The following is a 23,015-nucleotide window of genomic DNA, read 5'->3' as shown; positions in this document are numbered from 1 at the left end:
GGTGCCAGCTTTAATGTCAGTGGAGAGGAGGAGGGGAAGGAGAGAGAAGGAGAGAGAGAAAGAGCACGCAAGCAAACACACCAGAGCAATTAAACTGTCAACCAAACAAGCTGTCAACCAAGGTCCATAGCCCATGGTTTATTCTAAATGAGCACATATATCTGCTGTATGTCACCAGGAAGCATGAGTCTGCTCCAGGCCTTACCTGTACAGGAGGATTTTTAGCTCAAGTCTTGAGTTTTAAAGATCCTCTGCTCAGTCTCTGGTGTATTAGGACCGACACAGATGCCTGAGGAATGGGCCTAATAGGGTAAGAAATTGCAAGAAAAAATAGACCTGAGATAGTCACTTGCTGTGGATAGCACTGTTGACCTAAAAAGTGAATCCTTAAATATTCTAACTTCTTTTGCTGTTACACACCTCATAATTTCAATACAATTAGTTTAATCTAGTTGAAAGTCACACAGCTGAATAACAGAACACAAGTTCATTTCTTTTCTTCCTTATTTGCTACTAATTTTTATCAGAATATCTGTTGAAGATGCTTTCCACAGAAAGCACAGAGTGCAATTAAAGAAGGTTGCTGAGTCACTACAATGGCACAGAGAAGGTCCATGCAGTTGTAAGTGGGATATGGTTCACATTAAGAAAAGGCAGTTTGTGAATCTCAACTAGTATTAACTTGAGGAAACACTCAAATGGTTGTCATTAAGGAATTAATGTATAGAAAAACACTCCTCTCTTTTGAGAGATACCTTAGAGACAGAGTAGTGTCAGATTTGTTATGGGCAGATCTGACTTTGGATTTTACAGTGAAATTCAGAGAAATTGAGAAGATATTTATCTGGACTGACAGAATTCAGAGACATTAGGAGGACTATTTAACTGGACTAAAGATTTCAGGAATCTGGAATGTGAAAAAGGTCTGAAAGCTCTTGAAATCAAAGATACAGGATTACGCACTGTTAATCAGAAGGAAAAATTGTATAGAGCAGTTCTGAGATTCACTGAATGAGTGAATATTCCTCACAGGTAATATTTTGAATAAACAGAGTATCTGAGAGGCTTGGAAGGAGACTCTTGTATGCCATAAAGCATAGAAATAAATTTAAAATTGCCAAAACTCAAGGTAAGATAGATTACACAAGGGAAAGCAAAACATATAGCAAAAGGAACTTTGTCTGTGTAAACAGTAGGACAAGAATAAAAGGAGTTGTTTTAAGGAGAGTGAAGAAATAGATGTTCAGGATAGCTCAAAAAGAAGTGAAGCAGACACTCATTTGGAACAAAGCAAAAAGAATAACTGATACAAATGAAGATACAAACCAGAAAACTACTACATGGAAGCAGGATATAATCATGCTAAGAGAAAAGGCAGTTGAACCATTGTCATTCTAGAAACCAAAGATGCAGTTTTATGATCAGAGAAAGCAAGTATAAGGCCTTCCTACAAGCAGTGATCACTTGTCCTACATCAATTCCAACAATTGTCCTGCTGTGGCAGGAAATGGGAAGCATGGGAGAGAATGGATGCTCCTGGTTCATAGGACAAACATGAAACTTTGCAGTGCACTCTACAAGGTATGTACTGCACATCTTTGGCCACACTCAACCCTCCGAACCAAGTAACCCAATTTTAGGAACTTGAAATTCCCACGTTCCTTCTATAGTCAACAGGAAAATATTGGCAATACCTGCATCAGATAGAATAGAATCAATCTTTTGGAGCAACTGGTTGTGTTACTCCACTGACTACATGAGCAGCAAAGGCACTGTGCTTGTGCTTCCACAGTTTGCTCAGATACATGCCCACCCATAGGCAGGGCAAAGCTATGCCCTCAAACTCATGAAAAAAAATGTTATAAATGGGGGATCACCCACTGGAGGTGCCAGAAAGCAATAAAATACTGGCTTCATTAGTCAATCATAGCTGGAAAAGTCATTAGGTTTCAGATGTCCCTTGTGAGACATTTTTAGAGGACAAGACCATGATGAGGCCATCTGGAATACAATATGCAGTCCAGGGCATCCAGATGCAAGAAAGATTGATTCAGTCTGTAACAGAACTACAATAATCAAGGAAATGAAAAATTTATCTTCTGAAATGAGATTAAAAGATGCTAGCTTGTTTAGCCTAAGAGAATAAAGGTTGTTGGGATTCTGACTGCTTTCTATAAACTCATCAGTCTATGTTCATATAAACTTAGCAGAGACTAAAAGCTATTTAAACTAAAAGACACTGCTGCTACAATAACAAATGGATAGACATTAGCCTTTAATAAATTTAGCCTGAGTATTAGACAAAGGTTGCAAATTCCCAGAGGACTAGAACAACTTTTATTAGGGGGAGCTCCACTGCTTAGTTGTTAAAGTGTGATCAGTTTACAGTCAGGATTTACAGCTCAGCTGCCTGCAAAGCAAGAAGTGGGACTCATTAACTCATGGGTTCCTCTCTAGTCCAGTGCACCTTTGGCCTCAAGCATTTCTGTTTGTGAACTGAGCATTTTCTCAGCATTGTTTTGTAATCAATGCATTTACATGTGTAGTGCCAGACTTTCAAAGACCTTTGTGCCTCACAGAGACAAAGGCCAGATTTTTGGTTCTGCAGACACAGGGTTTCTCTCTTTGGATACACAAACTTGGGTGTGTTGACTCGGCAGCAGATGATGACTTTTCTTTCATATCATATACTCTTTCAGGGACCATATTCTGTGCCAGAAGTGAAAATAAAAGCCTGTTGAAGACTTACAAAAAAATAATCTAAGCTAGAGGAAAGAAGCCTTTTTTTTCCTTGATATTTCACAGAAGTCAGGGAGTCGGTTGAGCTAGCTGACTGCAGGCAGAGTCTGGCTAAGGCAAAAGTGACAGGGGCTGGTTGTTTGCAAAGAGGAGGTAGTGGGGGGAGAAATAGAACACAAAAACTAATTTATCCTCTTCTGAGTACCACCATGTAACCACACTTCTAGGTAAGCATCAGCATCTCTGAAACAACACCTCCTGTGCAAGGCAGCAGTCCCTACCCATAACTCTTGAGCATTGTTCATACAAAATGTGTATACATTAGCTAACATATTAGAAACCTACCAGATTTTCCAGCAGCTGAAGAGGCCTGAGGATTCTCTGTCTTTGGGAAGAGTCATCTTTTAAGGAAGAATTCAAAAGAATGATGCAGATGTAGCACTATGAATCCTAAAGGATTGTTTTAGCAAACAAAACCAGGCTGCTTTCTACTAGAACACAGGGTCTGGCTCAGGTATCCTTAGGTGGTTGAAGCCTGCAGTGATCCCCACTGACACTGGGATCTCTTCATTTTTCTTTTCTGCATGAAATTTGGCTCTTTACCAGGGTCTCAATCCATGAATAAATTTCCCAGGCACTACTGCAATACTAGAGAATGCAATAACATCACAGCAGTGAATTTCTATTAATTTTAATGAGTGATCATCCTTGCAGTGCTTGTATATGCCATAACACCATATGGCACCTGCTTTTTTTCTTCCAGTATTACTGTCATAATTGACATTATTTTTAATTTTTTCTTAAAGGGTAAAATACATTTTTTTTGTCCTGATCTCAATGTAGGAGCATTAATTAGCTCCTCTGCACTCTCAAGCCATTCATTTTCCAAATTTAATCACTAATGTTGCTTTGAGCTCAACCTGAGGGAGCAGAAGCACATTCAGTACTTGTTAACCCTTGGGTTTTCCATAGTTAAAAATAACAGAGCAACACGACTTTCAGGATCCTGCCACAAGTTAATACACAGAGTTACTTAGAGTAACTTTGAGAATGGGGCCTGTTAGTAAACATCATCAAGAAATACTGTTGCATGCAGTTGGGGAGCTGAAAAACGAACACATTTTTTATTCTGATTCTCTTTACAGTTCTGACTCTTATCCAGCAGTTCTTCCCAGTAATCAGGAGGTGGCATCCCCTGAAATCATTACAGAAATAGCCAATCATATTTTTTCCCCACTTTTGGGAGAATTTTAGAGAATCTCTTTTAAAGGAGAATTGCCTTTAAAAATGTGATTTGGAAGAGGAGAGAAATTAACATCAGTGTTATGAAAAGGTTTGGGCTGGAGGGATTTTACTCACACACACACACACACATTTTACTTTTTAATTTGGAAATTCCTGTTCATCCTCAAAACAAGAAGTATGATGATAAAATGGTTCTCTCATCAAATCTGTTCTGACACTTTAATATATGCCTATGACATTATTGATTTTTAATCCTCTTTTGAGAGAAATGTGGTGCCTCTCATTCATCTTATAATCACAGAGTAATGCTTTTCAGTTTTAAGCCTGGAATGCAAATTCTATTTTAAAACTCTGATTTGTCCATTGCATTTTAAAATAGTGATAATTTGAAGAAAATCTTTTAGCAACACAGTAATAATGGAAAATAAAGCTTAGAGACAATCCCTTAACATTTCAAAATGTTCAGGTCACTTTATTTAAGCAACACTACAATAATTAAAAAATAAATACACATCTATACTAGTTGATCTTTAAGGTCCCTTCCAATCCAGGTATTTCTACGATATTACAGAGATGTAGAAGTTGTTGAAGTAGTATGAGATGTGTAGTTTCTGTTCAGTTATTTAATACTTGGAGCTTGAAGGTGAGCCATAACTTATGCATCTGCATCACATAATCACTAAAACACTCATCTGAGACATAATATAGTGCTCTGTCTTAGCATACAGTTTAAACACTTGCAAGGTTTTGGTTCCATCTCTTCCTTCCTATTTACAGAGCACTTGAGCATCTTAACCTGCTGTTCTGATGTTGTTCCACATCTTCCAGACAATCCTCTAGCACACAGTTTAGATGTTCTTGAAAGGTCTTTTCTTAGACTAGAAACACAAATAAGATTCCAGCTTTCATTCTCCAAAATTAGAAAGAAGTCACCATCAGTTCTACTGTATATTTAAAATACTGCTAGAGACAGCTGCAAAGGTGGATGGAGATGAATGCATACGGCAGAAGTCTCTTAGTAGGACTGTTTCCAATGATTGCAATTAGAATTAAGAATTTGTAAAAACATGCCAGTGAAAGAGTGGTATAGATTGCAGTCACATAGCAGCAGACTGATATCAGAGGACTCTTTAAATAATGCACATGGAAGCTGAGTCACCCGTAGTAGGAACATTTTAGGCTGTGCATAATTCAGGAGCTTTTATTCCTATAAAGAATACATTAAGGTTTTCAATTCCATACTTCTAACATGTCCATGGTCACTTGACAGTGACAAACAGCGACAATTAACATGTTGTACAGTTTAAAGATCTCACTGTTTGACTTTCATTTTTCATCTTCATTTCTTCTATAGCTCTCACACTCCCATTCACCCTCATGACAATAACCTGACTGTAGGTCCCATTCGATGGCAGCCTTTCTTCTCTCTGAGCCTGACACAAGGTGAACCCTTAGAAGGATTTCCCAGGGAAGACTGGACAGACTCATATGGCCATTCAGAGCAGACCACCACAGCTCAAAGATTTCACAAGATGCCAAACCCAAGGACAAGCTGCTCTCATAATCTCCTACAGCCCCATGGAGCAGTGAGATGCCTCTAGGATGGTTCTTACTGTGCCAGGACACACAGAGGATATGTACAGACTCAGCCTTCTTCAGCTAGGCAATAATCACCTCATGAAGTGTCAGCCAGCTTTCTGCAGGTTCTTCAGGCAGTTACTCAAAATAGAAAATAATATGTATTCTTCAAACACAGGAATTGCTGACTGAAATGTTTATGGCATGAGCTAGATGGATCAGATGAGTGATCACAGTGGTCTTCTTGCTGGCAGAGAAAACCTATTAAAAAAACAAGTTGTTTTGACTGGGTTGGCTAAATTTTTTATGAATGCCTGGATTTTCACACAAGACAAATCCAGAGAACCTAAAATCTGCCATGGTACCTCATGCCAGCTCTTAAGTTGCACTCTTGTTAGCTATCAAATAGCAATTAGGACATTGCTTAGAATCAACCTTCTGTATCTAATCTGCTCGAAAACATGGAATTTGAAATCACGCCAGAGTGGTAGGAAGTGTTTCTGTAGCTTCCATTAGTGCCTAGTTTTATCACCAAAAGCAGCTAGCACAGGCTGTGATGAGGTTTAAATCTTCCATTGCCTGCAATGAAAGGGGTATTTTTAATACCTATGTGTATTAAATTATGCTTTATTTTTATTTTAAAATATCTATATTAAGTTATTTTACCTACAGATATAAAAGACAAATTGAGAGAGAATCAAACTTTAGTTTTGCTGATGACTTCAAGCATTTACTGGAGCTAGATTCTGGAGCACACCAAGACTTTTCCCTACCACAGCAGGTTATAGAAGGGGATTTTGAAAAGGTTTGATTCAGAATGTACTGTCCTCCTTATCTCTAAAAACAACTCCTATCACTTCTGATGAAACTTGAGACTAGTGCAGAGGCATCCAACAATTCCTTTCTAGCTGTCAGGTTGCCTGAAGGTTGGCATCTACCTTGTCTCAAATATGCTCATGAATGAGGACAGTATTCATTCTCATATTTTGGAGTGGTAGAAGAGAAAGGATGTTTGTCAAGATTCAAAGCTACAGCTAAAAATTAGGATAAGCAAACCCTTTTAACAATCAGAGATTTTGTCCAAAGCCTTGACACAAGTTTCTTATCACTAATGAGAATCAACACAACTCTTCAGTGTCCATCCACATAAGCACATTTCTCTCACTAAACAGACCTCAGTAGCTGAAAAACAAATTATATTGCTACTCTTCAAGCATACAATGTTATGACTGTAAACATTAGAAGAGGACAAGTAAATTAGATGACAATTCTGAAGACAACTAGTATATGCAATGTACTACATTGTGTGGAGGATAAATTCAAACAGAACAATGTGGAAATACAAGGAAAACAAAAGCAAATAATCCAAGTCATAAACAAAAGTCGTAAACCAAATACTAAGGATAAAGTCAGACTAATTAGATTATAAGTTTCACTGAATTTAAAACTATGTTCACAAAAATACTTTTGAACAACAGTGACATGCAAAGAATCAGAACACAATTTACAGGATGAGAAGGATATAGACTTTTCTAGAGTGGTGCCTTTGGGTCTGGCCTCCAACCTTCAATTTTTTGGGGTCTATTCTCTGTCATTCCATCCCAAACTATGATTAAAAAGAGTCCCTCTGAAGCTCCTTCCTAAGAGCAAAGCCCTGAGGATTAACCAATATGTTCTCAAGCATGAATCCATTCTTTTTCCTTCCTTTTCTGACAGGTTTGGCAACCTAACATCCTGCCCATGTTTTCCATAAACCTGTAAAGCTGTAGTCTTCACAGTGAGAGAGGACTTGGTTATGGCATTTAAATCTCATCTTCTTAATGGCAGAGAGCAGTTTACCTACCACACTCTGAGGGTTTTTTGTATTCTCTTGGCAGGAGGGAATTAGCTGCCAAATGATTTCAGTGTCTATGACTGAAGGACCATCCCTTAAAGTAAAGGAGAAAAAAAAAACAAATTAGCAAAGGAGTGAATTACAAATAATTCATTTTAATATTGTGTGTTTAGCAGGAAGTTTTGTGGTTGAGTTTGGTTTGGGGGTTCAAGTTTTGGTTTTTTCTGTTTCCCAGAGAGTTGTGTTTGAAAGTAAATTAATTACTTACAACTTTCAGAGTAATGTCATTCAACAGACAGCACAGTTAAGAAAAGAAGTCAAGGGTGCCAAGGTTAGAGTAAAAAGTTCATTACAGACAGTTTCCATTTCTGATGCTTTGGAGAAGAATTTTTCAAAATCCCTCTGTGCAGCATGCAGAGATGTACTAAATGCTTCTGCTGTTGAGTTACCTGAAATCTCAGGGACAATCATGCTGGGCAAAGTCCCCCTATCTTGACCCTGTGGCTCTGTGTTGTCCAAATGTGCAGCAGCTCCTTCCTGACTATACAGTAACTGTAATGCGTTTCTTGCACCAGCTTTGCAAAGCCACTATCGTAGGCTGCCCTTGCTGGGAAATGTCTCCTTCTGACCCAGCTGGGCTGTTTCATGGCACTTCAAGCACTCGTCTTGACACGTGGGCCAGAAAACAGATGAGCATCTTTCCCTTTTCACCTGACTGTCCCTAGCAGGAGGCAGAGCTCTTGTGCCACACTTTGCTTTAAGCTGGAACATTTTTTTTTTTACTACTGATTGCAATCCAACTTCCAAATTCAATGGAAACTAGACAATGTTGAGCAATATGTCTTAGGGATATAGCAAAAATACTTTTTATAAAAACCAGCATCCTACATAAATTTCCACCTTACATTCCTAAAAGAGCCAGCTGAACAGATTTCCAGCTTCCTACTCCAAGTTTAATTAAAAATACGTCCTAATGCGTTAAGCTGATGTTCATTTTAAATAAGACTCTGAGTGCAGGGATAATTCTGAAAGGTCGAAAAAAAAAATGCTTATCTGTACCAAAATCCAAGAAGTCAAGCATAGAATGGGACAAATAGAAGTTGTCCAAAATGCAAAGTCATTGTTTATGTTGTTCAGCTGCTGGGAAACTAAATCACAGGGCTATAAATAATGGAAGCCAACGCATTTTTATGAAAAAATGTTAAATAAATTTCTTTTGCAAAAGCAATTGAGTAGATATATTTGGACAGTAAGACTTGACAAGTACCACTTCACAGGATTGTTATTACAAAACAAACATGATACAGTATCAGGAGCAGTTAGTAGATGGGTTGTGAGGTTACTAAAAGTCACCTCAAAAAGTAGCAGGCACTGGGATATTTACATTATAAAAGAGTCTGTTCAGGAGGCTGGATGAGGACAGCTCAGTGATTGGTACAGGTCTCAGCATTAACCAATGTTTTCAAAAGTGCCCTAAAAGTAAACATAAAATTATTGCTCATAAAATGAGATTAAAAAAAGTTTAGCAATGTTGTTAAATATTGATGAGAATGACCAGTGTCATAAGCTGTTCCTACTCAGTCAAAATATATTTTCCCCCAGATATCTAAAAAAATAAAATCTATGAAGGTGCTTTGCAGACCATATTGCAAAATTGGGAGAGGGAATGTAGAGGGAGTGGGTTGTACTCTGGAAAGCAGAAACTCAGGAAAGTCACTAACTCTGAAAATCAGACTGGTTGAAAAACTCCACACGAGCTCCCAGCAGCAAGCCATGACAAAGACGACAAAAGTAGTATTTGTATAACCGTGGGAAAAGTGAATAGAGTAGAATGATGATTTTGCCACAGTTTCAGAAAAGAGAAAATCCGGTTTGAAGACAGTGGCAGAAGTTCTGATATTTACAATTTTTGAAAGGGTGGGAAAATCATTCCAGCTGTCTGAAAACTGAAAAGATTGAGAAGTTAAAGAAGTTGCCTCAGCAAGAGACTCAAGTAGCTCACATTTAGTGCAGTGAAGAAAGACAACCGACTCATATAAACACCTCCACAGGGAGAAAATGCTAAATATCAGACAATATTTTACCTTTTTAATCAGGCAAAACAAGAACTACTTGCTCAGGATCCAGATCTGCTCAAATGTGGAAAGATGTTTGCAAATGCAGAGGCATAGAGCTCCTGTTACCCAGGGAAATAGTGTATTCTCCATTTGTTGAGGTTTTCCCATCAAAACTGTCAACAGGTCATTTCCAATCAACTTACTGAAAATCTGTCTCAGCTAAATTCACATTAGTTGCAAAATCTCTTCATGCTGCTCTTCCCTGGTGACAGTTAGAGACCCAGAAAAGTGAGCTTCCCATGAATTACAAGATTTATGTCTTGGGAGATATGGATTCAGTCCTTGCCTCCGCCAAACATGATTTGTATGTCATTGAGATAGTTACTTAAAGTAAGCTTCATTTTACCTGCTTTTAGGTATCTAAAGACTAGATGTCTGTTTAGCATGTATATGTCTGAAGCACTTTTATCCTCAGCATCTCTGTCAGTCAGTGAAGACAAGCCAGTACCATTGGAGAGTTGTTCCTCCAACAGTTCTCAAAAGAAAAAAAAAATCACCAGACAGTGAGAAATATCATACTCTGAAGAAATCTCTATGCTGATTAAAGGAAGGCGGGAAGGTGACAGGCTTAGACTTGGACAATGACACCCTAGACATATAAATAAGGGAATGTTTGCCTTAGCCTCTGCTCAAGAGGATATTAACATTTCTAAGGTGCTGTGAAAATAATACCTTAGAGATTTAATATTATTAGGAAATACATAAATAGTTATAATAAATGGAATCAAGAAATCACAGTGCTCAAATTTTTGCAAAGGCTCCAGGGTGAAAGAAAACTGAATCTTGAGGTGGCAGTGGAAAATATTTAGACAGTGAGCCAGATCTCTGAATGCCATGGAGAAATATTGAGGGTATTGGATCTATGCACAGTATCCTTAATGGCAAAAATAGCTTGAAATATCTCTTCCCCAAACAAAGGAACCCATTTTAAAGTGTTATTTTTCTTCAGCCTGGCTTTCAGGATAACAACAAAGTTGTACCAGCACAGCTGATGGGGCCATGAACTTCTGTGTGGCAACAAAGGCCTTTTCAACCAGATTCACAACTGGAAAAAAAAGGATTATGGAGTTATAATATAACACAGAATAGTTAAGGAGGCAAATGACCTTCCAGCATAGCTCTGAAATGCCATAGAGGACAGAAGTGCTGATTCAAGACTGTTGATTGTATGGCATGGAAGAAAGGTTGTGACATTTCTCTTCACCAAAAGGTAGAGTCTCTTCCACCTACACAAACTCTGGAGGCAACAGCTAGAGTGACCACCCTGAATACCAACACAAGGGACATACAGCAGTGAGGTTCCAATCTGCTTGTTCATAAAAACATGTCTGTCTTTTATTTTCTTTGGATCTGATCCCAGCAGTCAGATGGGAAGGAAGTGTTGCACTTCCCTTATAGTAAAACTTAGTCAGTACATTGAGTGATCCATTGGACCAGGAGAGTTTACTCCTCAAACACTCACAAGCAGAAACAGTGGCCCTATTATGAGGATCAAATGTGGCTCTATCTAGCAAAGCTTCATGTGACCACAACCGTGCAGCAAATGTCACTCCAGCTCCCCAGCACACTCCTGCCTGTCCCTCCCCCCAGGGTTTCTCAGCAATTCCAAAGAGCCACAATTAAATTCATACAAAACAGAACTAAAACAACAACCCCCCCAAACCACATTAGGAGACAGAGAAGACTTAAATAATGTACTAGCAAAATCTTCTCTTTGTTCAAGCAATTTGCATAATGACTCTTCACTTTTTGACACTTTTTCTGCACTAGTTATTTAATGTAGTCATTATATTTGGTTACGGTAGTTTGAATTGGGATGCTGCCAAAAAGATACCATTTAGCAGGGTCTGAGGGGCTGGATATTCGAACAGAGCATTTTACTTTAATGAATTTCCCCTGCTTTGCCTTAAAAAGAGATTATACGGATTTTCTCAAAATGTTCTCAAGGATCTGGGGTTGATTGGGGTGGGGGAAAACACCAAACTTTAATACCTTTACCCAACACGAGCTTTTACAAAGTAAATAGCAGAGATATATTTTAATAAAAAAGGAGAGACTAATTCAGATAGAAAAGACACAAGTACATTATGTTTATTCCCCTGTACTATACTTACAATTTTTCAGCCAGTTTACCAAATCTTTCCAATCAGTATCCCAATTGGCATTTAACATATATTAAACAGATATAAGAGATTAGAAGAAAAAAATATAAAGGCATACGCACATTGGACGTGGACACGTTTACAAAGATCAAATTCAACAAGAGGAAGAGCCCAAGATGTGAACTGGGATAGTCAGGAGACAGAAGCCCACAGCAGAACAATAATGCAACAATAATCCTAATGGCAGGTTTGCCATCGTGACAAGCTCTGTAGCAAGAGCAGACCTGCTGGGACAGGTCTGAAAGAACAGATTTTATGCTCTCAAGTGCAAGGATAAACCCAGCAAGGAAAAGCCAGCCTTGCCACAGGAGTGTGATACATCAGAGAAAACTTTTCTGAGAGAGAAGTATCTCAGCTCCCAAGAGAGCATTCAGTTGAATAGTTATTTTAGTTGCAGGGGGAAATGGAGGGGAATTTAAATTTTCTTCTACCCAACTAATTATTAAAAGAAAATGTCAAAAGGCAACAGGAAATGTGAATTTCAAAATTCCTAGAGCGGAGCAAAATATTAAAGAGTAAAGTACTGTAAATAATCTAGCCTTTACTTTTTTTCTTTGGTTAGGAAATTATCCTTGCTTAGGTAGTTGACTCTAATTAGAATTCACTTGCATATTAAATTATTCTGCAATTAATATGAATTAATTTAATATTTCAAAGTTCAGAATTCCAAATTTTCCTTCCTAGACCATTTTACTTTTTCACTCAGAGAAATTAATGCCACTTTCTCTTCCCAATCCATCTAAGTAGTCCATTTAAGTAATATCCTGTCTCCAGTAATTTCTCCATTTCCACAGAAGAACCTGTGTGCCTCGAAAGTTTGAGCATCAGGCAATCAGTCATTAGAGTGACAGCTTCAAGCTGCAAGGCTGATAAGCCTACCTTGTGTGGCCTGCAGCAGTGGTACTTCCTTTCTACCCAATTGAGATAACCTTTTTCTTTTTGCAAAACATTTTGCTCCTTACCAGTAGCTCAGCTGAGGTCTCTGTTCCTTCCCTTTCACTATAGCCACATAATTCTTCTAAATTATTTTTATGAACTCCTAGGAAGAATTACAGAATAAAAAAAAATTAAGCTATGGGCAAGGACAGACAATATAGTCTCTTCTCAACCAACCCAAGGGTCATACATCTGTCACTTCCTTTTATCCCATGTGTTCATCATAAGAAAGGCTTGTCACATTGGAATAATGTTCTTGCCACTTTCTTCTTTGTGTGGAAGAACTCCAACATGACATAGATTTTTGCAGTAGGTTCGGCCTAAGGCAAAAGACACATGAATAACATATTTTCTCTGACCTGCCCAGAAAAGTGAGCATTTTCAATTCCTTAGTGCCATACATTTGTCTCTAAAGAATGCAGCCTTGCCTGCAACCTTGGCAGCTCAGTAACAAAAAATCACTTTAAATAAATATCTAATATACTGTAGAATAAATATAATGAATTAGTCATTGCTCCTTACCATAATGTAGCAGCATTCCTGAAAGCCAGGCTCTATTAGCATTTTGAAGAGGTATTGAGACAAGGATGGGTGTCCTGGGGATTACTGCAGTCGGAAGCAAAGATGAGGCAGTGGTACATTATGAAGTGCAATCAGGATGCTGCCACAGCCTCTGCATACGCCCCTACACATTCCTGCAGTTTTGTTTGTAACTTGACAAAGAATTACCTAATAAATTAGCTAAACATTTGGCTCTTTTCCTCTGTTTGCTTTTAAAGATGCACATTCGTAAATAAACTTGTGAGTTCAGTGAGTCTTTAAGTGAATAGCTCCTTTGGATACTCATTTTACACTTAAACCAAAATAAAATAGCTATGCAAAGAAGAGTAAAACTAAAAATGTAATATGTATTAAATGGTGCTCTCAAGCAATGATCAGTACCAAATCCTGCACTTCAAAGATTATGTAGTGAACTGGTATTCATGGATGCAGTTTTATTATTAAGTGAAAAGTCTTTCATTATTCTTATTTGTTCTTTTCATCTTGTCAGTTCACTGTTTTTATGACAGTTTCTGCCCATGGGTGTAAGTGAGTGTGAGTAGGGGATATCCACAGCTTGGCTCTTAACTGGCAGATAAACTCACACAGCTCCGAAGCTCCATAAACAGGCACAAATACAAACATGTCATCTGCCATAATACCATGAAGATCTGCAGAGCAAAAACTAACAGACAGTAATGCCTAAAATCAGTAAGTACTGTATAGAATACCCAGTAATACCTGCAAATCTAAACCATATTTTGCTTTTTTATGAGCCAACTGATAAAATAATTTATGCATATGGTGTAGAGAGAAGTACTGTAAATACAGCAGCTGTTAACTTTGAGAGTTACAACAGAAAAAAAGTTTGATTTCCACCACAACATTTCTTATTCTTGTTTTCTCGACATTGTTGGATATGCCCCTGGCCTAGACATACCTACCACTACATACATTTCTATTAAAGACTCAAGCTCAGAGGTCCTTCGGTTCAAACACTGTGCCTTGCTCAGATAAGACCACGACACACTTAGATAAGTGAACTTATACCATATTCAAGGCATACTGGTTCTCTATTTTATTATAACCTAGAGATGTATTAATTATATATTAAATCATCTTTGCATAACAGTAGAAGCATTTACTTATATGGTAAATGCCAGCATTTGCTAATAACAGAAATTTAAACTACCATATATCATAACAACCCCAGTTATCACAGTAGTCAAGTGAGATATGGTAGCCATACATTTTTACAGAACTCACAGAAGTATGGAGTGACTGAGGTTTGAAGGGACATCTGGAAGCCATCTGGTTCAAACCTCCTGCTCAAACACCTAGAGCAGGTTGTCCAGGAGTCTGTCCAGATAGTTTTTAAATATTTCCAAGGATGGAAGCTCTACAACCTCTCTGGGAAACCTTTTTCAGTGCTCAATCACCATCATAGTAAAGGAGTTTCCTGATGTACAGATGACACTGCTTGTGTATCATGTGTTGTGACACTTATATTGTGCCCATTGCTTCTTTTCCTGTCACTGGGCACCACTGAAAAGAGCCTGGCTCTGTCCTCTTTGTAACCTCCCTTCAGATATTTATCCACATTTGATGAGATCCCACCCAAGCCTTGTCATCTCCAGACTAAACAGTCCAGCTCTCTCAGTCACTCCTTATAACAGAGATGTTCCAAACCCTTAATCATCTTGGCCATTTCTTAGACTCTCTCTCCAGTATGTCCATAACTTGTACTGAGGATCCTGAACTGGACACAGTTCTCCAGGTATGACTACAGCAGTGCAAAGAGGAAGGATCACCTCCCTTTACTTGCTGGCAACACTTCTTCTAATGCAGCCCGGGGTTACCTTTGGCCTTCTTTGCAGCAAGGAGACACGTTGCTGGCTCATGTTCAACTTGGTTTCCACCAGGACCTCGCAGTCCTTTTCTGAAAAGCTGCAATGTGTGACGGGTGGCCCCCAGTATACATGGGTGCATGGGGTTGTTCCTCCTGCAGTGCAGGATTTGATACTTCTACTTGTTGCACTTCATAAAGTTTCTGTCAGCCCATTTCTCCAGGCTGTCAAGGTTCCTGTGGAGTACAGTTCAACCCTCTTCTGTACTAACCATTCCTCCCCATTTTATGTCATCTGCAACTGCTCTGTTTTGTCCTTCATAAGATGATTTGAATGAGGTTATAAAATACCATTATAAAATACACAGACTTTGTTTTGAAAGTATATCCCCATAGCACTTGTTTGCTGACTACGATCCACAGAACAACAGTAAATCCACTGCAGTTGCTTAGCAGATACCTTGAAGCATGTGCAATGAAAAGATCATGACTGTTGGTCTGTGAGAAAAGTACTGAGTTAATAGTGTTACACTGCTCCAAAGAAGTGGGGAATTTCTCCTACAGAAGTGTTGTGTTCCTCCTAGACAAGTAGAGTAGTAAAGAAAAAAGGGAGAAAAGTTCTACCTCCATTCCAAAAAACATTGCTGTAAACCTCTCTCCAGGCATTCAGGATGGGATAGCAGTGTCTCTTTGGTGGTATTTGTAACAGAAAAAGTCTCTCCCTTTCTGTCTGTCATTTGGGCATTAATTAATAAGAGAGATTTCCAAAGGAGTAGGGCTGGCCACTAATGCCTTGATAGTCGCTACCACCATTACATTATTGTCACTGTAGCATTGAAATTCTACCAATTGAAATGTTCCTTACAGGAATATCAAGAACAGATTTACTTTGCCACGTTTGAAAAGGCTGACATTTCCACAGACCTGCCCTTCTCATTTGCAAATTTGAGACTGATTTCAAAAGGTCTATCTCAGAGCTCCCACAGCACAGCAGAGATGACAGTAACCAGCCAAGTCTTGACTAACAGGCTGACATTGCTTTATGGTAGGACACTGTAGTGGGTTTCTGTGGCTGGGTTTTGGTACTGGGGGGCGGGGGGGGGGGGGTACAGGGGTGGCTTCTGTTAGAAGCTACTAGAAGCTTCCCCTGTCCTGTGGAGCCAATGCCAGCCGGTTCCAGGACAGGCTTCAAGGCCAAGCCAATCAGGAGTAACAGTAACGCCTCTGTGATAACCTATTTAAGAACAGAAGGTTGTGGTGCAGAAAGAATTCCAGCCAGGGAAGAGCAGAGTGAGAACATGGGAACAACAAAGCAGACTCCAAGGTCACTGCAGAAGGAAGGGGAGGAGGTGCTCCAGGCACCGGAGCTGTGGCCCCTGTGATCCGTGGTGCAGACCATGGGGGAGCAGCTGTGCCCCTGCAGCCCATGGAGGACCATCGGGGTGCAGAGACCCACCTGCAGCCCATGGAGGAGCTCCTGCTGGAGCAGGTGGATGCATGAAGGAGGCTGTGACCCCATGGGAGGCCCAAGATGGAGCAGGGTCCTGCCAGGGACCTGCAGCCCATGGAGAGGGAAGCCCACCCTGGAGCAGGTTTTTCCTGGGTAGGACTTGTGGCCCCTGTGGGGGACCCACGTCAGGTGGAGGGCTGCACCCCATGGAGGACTGACCCACGGAAGAACTGCTGCCCGAGGGATGGACTCACACTGGAGAGGTCCATCAAGGACTTTCTCCTGTGGGAGGGACCCCACGGGAGCAGGGGAAGGACTCCTCTCTCTGAGCAGTAGCAGAAACAACAACTAACTGCAACCCACATTCCTCATCCCCCTGCACCACTGGGGGGAGGAGGGAGAACATGGAAGGAAGGAGGGGTGGGGGGAAGGTGTTTTTAAGATTATTTCTCACTCTTTGGCTCTTATCCTGTTCGTAATAAATTTAAGTACTATCCCCACTTTGAGTCTGTTTTGCCTGTGAAGGTGATCAGTAAGTGACCTCTCCCAGCTGTTATCTCAGTTCATGAATCCTTAGCCGTTTTCTTTTCTCTCCTCTGTCTAGTTGCAGAGGGAGAGTGAGAGAGTGGCTTTAGTGGGTACCTGGCATCCAGCCAGGGTTAACCCACTAAAGACACCCTCCAGGTGCTGGAAAGCAATGAAGGGAACTGCAACTTTACCAGAGAGACAGTCAGCTTCTAGGCTGCTCCATTTCCTCTGAAGGACTAGAGTAGGAACCTTTGTGGATCCACAAGATCTTGCAAGAAAAGCAGATATTTTCATCCAGCTTTTGTTACTTTTCAAAATACACCTATCTATTAATTATTTCGTGCTGTATCAACCTCCCAGAATTCTTTTTACCCCCCTTATATTACAGATTACAGATATAGGGACTACATGGCACCAAACACTTTTGAAAGTGACACATTATATTTTTATGGACATGTAAATATATGAGGGATGTTGTCACTGTGATAGATACAAATTATAAAAAAAACACCCCAAGGTTCTAGACAGAGATTATTATCACACAGTTGCTTTGTGAAGAGCAGATATTCAATTCCTTCCTCAAATCTGAGAAAGAAGCACTGACACCCATGCTAAATCCAGGCTAGGAGCAAGGGCTCTGAGCACTTGGTCCCCCCAACATCAGTATCAGTGCCGTGACTGCTGTAGTCACCCAGCAGTACAAATTTGATCTGACTCAGACGTGGGCACATGATTGCAGTTCTCTTGTGTTAGTCAGACACTACAGAGCTGTATTCTTGTTTGCTGGCTTTGTGTCAAGGGAGGAGGCAGGGGCAAGATGCACTGAGCTGACTCAACAAAGATTTCTGAACAAGGACCCACCAGCAGCTCAGCACATGCAGTCTATAGGTATGGCATTTTGGAGTGGACTTCAGAAACCCTCAGCCCAGCTGCAAGCTGTTGGCATATCAATAACATCATTGACTTAATTTGCTACTGAGTTTTGAGATATAGGTTGTTAGCACCTGCAGAGCAGAAAACTGTGCCAAAAGGAGAGAGGAGGGGTCATCAGCCTTATGGAAGAGCAGGAGGACTGAGCATCTATAAGCTACCAAAAATAGAGGGATCTGCCAAGAGTGGTTACAAGTAAAATAAGCATTTTTATTTGTAACTCACAATCATAGCATTGATATTGATTCCCGTGCTCCTTTCATGCCTCTCTGAGAGCTATATCTGACACTGAAAATATGATTGTTCAGCTGCAACTGGAGGGTTCATAGCTGCAGTCCTCATAACCAGCAATCCTTTTAATGCAGTGACCTAGCACTGCCCTACTGTCTCTTCCAGATGCACTATTTTCCCCTAAGTGTGTCAGGATTAAGCCTCTGTCCTCTTGTTGCCACCACTGGACCACAATAACCTCTGGCTGAAGCCCTGAGCCTTCAAAGATGGACACACAGTGTGTGGTCAATATGATAAAGGCTTTTAGTGTTCTGTCCACCCTTAGGCTACCTCCTTTTGTCACAGTGAAACAGACTCTTTGCTCATGTCGAAAACACTAATTTCAAGAGAAAGATATGAACATATACTGGTGGAGAAGACTGGGACTGACCTTTTTTTCTCATTCCTCCTCCACCACAGCATTGCTAAAATGTTTATTACTTTGGTGTGCACCTGCTGACCTATAATAGTATAAATTTGGACTAAGACGAATTTTACAGTTCAACAAATACAGAATGTTTTTTAAAGTCACACTTGGCCAGATGCAACGTCTGGAACACATCAGTCCAAAATTTATCATAACTGAAATAAAACGAAAGCATAATTTAGCCAGATTCAACATTACTCAATGCAGTGGAAAGTACTGCTACCAAAGCCTGAATCTGCTGCCCTTTTATGAATTTTTCTCTGCTGAAGACTATAAATTCTTGATTAGATGTTCTTTCCTGAACTGTAAACTAGATCAAGTCAAGTTCAATCTGGCTAAGCAAGAGCAACACTTACTGAAATCAGAGAGATTTAGAGCAACAGGGTTCTACAAATCAGCTGTCCTAGCACTCACAACTTGTCATACAAGAGCTGATAAAATCTTCAATACAAACGGTTATTTGGAAGATTAAATCCTTACCCTGTGGACATGGATCCTTCAAAAGCATTAAATTACTTGGAAAATTGAGGGGACACATTTTTCACAGGTACTTATGTAGTCACTTGCCTACCTCATTACACAGCTAAATACCTTTGAAAATGTAATCTTCAGTCATACTCTCAAAGGAGATAGATTTTTAGGGGTACACAGATGGCCAGGAGGTTTACAAGGTGCTTAGTTGTTTAGTTCACAGTAAAGTGGATGAGAGTGAAGGGTCTCATACAAAACCACGTCAACCTGCCTAAGAAACACATCCCCTAAGATTGTGTGTCTTGTTAAAATCAGTAAGGTTGGACCTCTTGCAAGCTCTCAAAGCTACTCTTTGGCTTTCCATGAGGTAGTGCCCAGGCAGCCAGCAGGAGTACCTGAACACTGGAAACAAGGAGGGGAGAGGTGTCAAGCCTGAAACAGCCTCCAGACACAGCTGGACTGTCAGAACAGAGGTCTGGCAACAGCAGGGAACAGACAGTCCATAAAAAACTGACATTAAAATAGGCCAGTCCAGACCTTCACAGAGACACTTCAATCGTATCTGCACTGTTTTAAGCAAGCCGTGGGTTTGCTTAGACCATTTGAGAAGGTGTTTTTCTTTAAATAGCAACTTAGGATGAGAGCTGCCACTTCCAATTTAATCACCGTTCTTTAATACAGCCTCATGCTTTGCAGCTGGATAATTAACCTTGATATGCATTTGGACTTCAAAACACACAATTCCCATTGCTGTCAATTAGCTGACAATGTCGGGTATGTGTTGATAGAAGATTTTTGTGTGACCCTGGCAATATGGCATTTGGGAAATTTCAGTCCTTCACAACTAACTCTAACAATTTTAGAATGGGGAGTGACATTCACAGAATCTCAGAATGGTTGAGATTCTAAGGGACCATTGGAGGCCAATTAGTCCAACTTCCCCACTCAAGGAGGGTCCCCTGGAGCATTTTATTCAGGATTGTATCCAGGCAGATTTTTATTATCTCCTGGGAAGGTGACTCCTCAACCTCTCTGGGCACCCTGTTCCAGTGCCCGGCCACCCTCACGGTAAAGAATTTCTTTCTCATGTTCAGGTGAACTTCCTATATACCAGTTTCTGCCCTTTGCCTCTTGTCCGATTGCTCAGCACCACTGAGATCATGAATTTGTCACTGGGTTGAGTTCATTAAACAAAAGAGATGTACATTAGGGTTTACCCTACTTTCTGTTCTTATGGCAGTTAAGCTTTCTAAAAGATCCTCCAGAAAATTTTCAGACTTTCTTGTTCTCCTGGTCTTATACAGCTCTGAGCAAATGGAAGATGCCTCTATCTCAGAGCATTCAGAAACTACCATACTTTTTAACACTAAGATACAGCTGGAGGCAGGGTTATAAATGATTGTTACACAACAATCTTTGATACATGAGGCCGTACAATAAACACTGCAGTATGAAAATGGGACAAAATATGAGAAGGGCCAGCGGCACTTTTTTTCCCCACTGATTTCTTTGCATTTATGATACAGAGTTACAGCCTACTGGTAACAAGATTAAATTAGTGGGCAGAAGGAAGTTTGGATCAGACTGTTTTCCTGATATCCTACTGTGGGTCGCGTTCTGCTAATAAGTGTTAACCCTGCAATCAGGCAAACATTCACCTTGAGAAATGAACAACCTTAATCAGGGCTCTTAAAGCAGCCAGAACAGGCAACAGCTAAAATGAAATTGGCTCAAACACAACTGTTTTTCTTTTAAATATTGTTCTTCCTCTCCTATGAGAATGGGAGATAATAGCGTAAGTGAAACATTCTTGTACCAAATGTCACAAGCACCTGCAGTCCCTTCCGGGTTAGAAACTGTGTCTTGCAACTAAGAAGGAATAGCTGATGCTCAATTGAATGCTTTTGCAGAGGCTAACTACAGCCTTTTTTGAAGGTTCCTAATGTAAGCTCAATTTGACCTCCATATTTTCAAAGGACTTTACCTCATCTGCTAAGTAAAAATAGCAAAAAAAACCTGAGGGGAAAAAAAAGGGAAAAAAAAAAAAGAAATATCAGTCTGTTGTGCTTTTCCCTGGATTGGAGAATGACATCAACCTTTGGGTCTTTATCTGAAATAGTCTGACAGTATCAAAAACACTTACTATTCCATTTTCTACACAGGGTCAACATTATGAAGAGGAAAAACGGGCTTTGAGCCATGAAATAATTGCACTCAATAATCACTTAATAGAAGCCAAGGTGACAATAGATAAGTTGTCAGAAGACAATGTAAGTATTTAATTATGGATATATCTTGAGACTATATTTAGAAATAAATTAGGTCTTGCACTTCCCATGAAATTATAGAATAATTTGTTATTGTTTATGTAATGTAACATGTCACCTCAACAGTTAAAATTTGTTTGTTTGTCCCCATCATTTTGTAATTCAACTCTCTTTATGCTATGAAGTTGTGGTGAGACTTTCAATTGACATTTTTTTCCTCATGTTTAACCTGAAACTGATGAAAAAATACTCTAAGAAACGGCAATATTCCCACATTGATTTTGCCATCAGTACAGGAAATTGGTGCAAGTACACGCTCAGAGCTGTTGCAGGGGCACATGTATGGAGTGAGGACTCATCATAAGGCTTTTAGGCACAGTGTGAAGCCCTACATTTCCTGCGGTTCCTCTGATCTCTTGGCCTTTGCTCACCAAAATGGGATGCCCAGCACAAGTGAGCTCTATTAACAGAAGGTAGGATTGACCCAACCTGGTCACTCAGGTCATTGCACAGAGGAGGAGGCAGGTTTTCCCCAGCAGTCATTAATGTGGAACAATTTATCTATCTCTATGTGGAACAAAACAGGGAACAACTCTGGCAATTTTCACTCTGTATCTCATTAAACACTGTTGAAAACTGGCATGCGTACTGCAGCTGGCAACAAAGCTCATTAAATCCTTCCAGGAACAAACCTACAAAGACAGCAAAGAAATGAAGATTGTAGGCATTTAGTTCATTATTGTGGCATTCCTTCAACACTTAATAAAAAATTCATCTACAGAAGACATGTTTCTTTTAGCACTTATTTTTTCAGAATCTTACATTCAATCTTCCCACATTTCATCTGAACTCTAAATCACAGCAGGGAGCATTTGATCCCATTAAAATGCCTGTTGATATGAATTGTGCCTATGCAATTAACAACTTTCCAACGGAAACAGAGAGTTCATAATCTGACCCTTTACTTTTACAAAAGTTGAGTTGAAAGAACAGCTATTACATAGCTCTAACAGCTGTAACCAACAGAGCATGGTAAATATAATGGGCTACATTTAGGTTTTAGAAGTACAGGTATAATCCAGACTAATGCAGCTGCAATCAGTGGAGATATTTCAAAGTTAAAATAAAGGTGGAAAAAAATTGTCAAACTCTCCCTGTAAGTATGCATGCATTTACACTACTTCATGGAGTCAGGTTTGAACCCACATTTGAAGTGTTTTCAATTTTCATAGTTTCACTCTGAGCATTACAGTATGGTCCAGAGGCCTCAAATAACAGTACCGCTTCTTCAGGCTTGAGGTTAGTTTGCAGACAAAATTCTGCCCTTGCAGGACTCAATGAAATGGCACGAATCTGAGTCAGGGGAGGTTTAGGTTGGATATCAGGAAAAGGTTTTTCACCCAGAGGGTGGTTGGGCACTGGAACAGGCTCCCCAGGGCAGTGGTCACAGCACTGAGCTCAACAGAGTTCAAGAAGCATTTGGACAACACTCCTGGGCACACAGTGTGACTCTTGGGGATAGTACTGCGCAGGGTAATAATAAAACTAATAAAAGTAAAGGTTAAATTCCAAATTTTAAAGAAACGAATGATGAAACAAACCACTAGTATTATACCTAATAAGTAGAGACAGTGGTAAACTGAAGAATCCAACATGGAGAGAACATGTTTTTGTC

General features: G+C 39.8%; 1 protein-coding gene across 5 annotated transcripts in view; it reads left to right on the top strand.

The window, feature by feature from the left end:
• Positions 1–23,015, top strand: part of BEGAIN (brain enriched guanylate kinase associated) — a 161,263-nt gene that overhangs the window by 130,927 nt on the left and 7,321 nt on the right. For all 5 annotated transcript variants that reach the window (XM_032691961.1, XM_032691959.1, XM_032691956.1 and 2 more), the window contains one exon: positions 21,236–21,343. In XM_032691961.1, coding sequence (XP_032547852.1) covers positions 21,236–21,343 — 108 coding nt within the window. The remainder of the gene's footprint in view (positions 1–21,235; positions 21,344–23,015) is intronic.

The sequence above is a fragment of the Chiroxiphia lanceolata genome, chromosome 6 (assembly GCF_009829145.1).
Source record: "Chiroxiphia lanceolata isolate bChiLan1 chromosome 6, bChiLan1.pri, whole genome shotgun sequence".
In the NCBI taxonomy this organism is placed as follows: domain Eukaryota; kingdom Metazoa; phylum Chordata; class Aves; order Passeriformes; family Pipridae; genus Chiroxiphia; species Chiroxiphia lanceolata.
The sequence above is the reverse complement of the archived record's forward strand: the minus strand, read 5'-3'. Positions and strand labels throughout refer to the sequence as shown.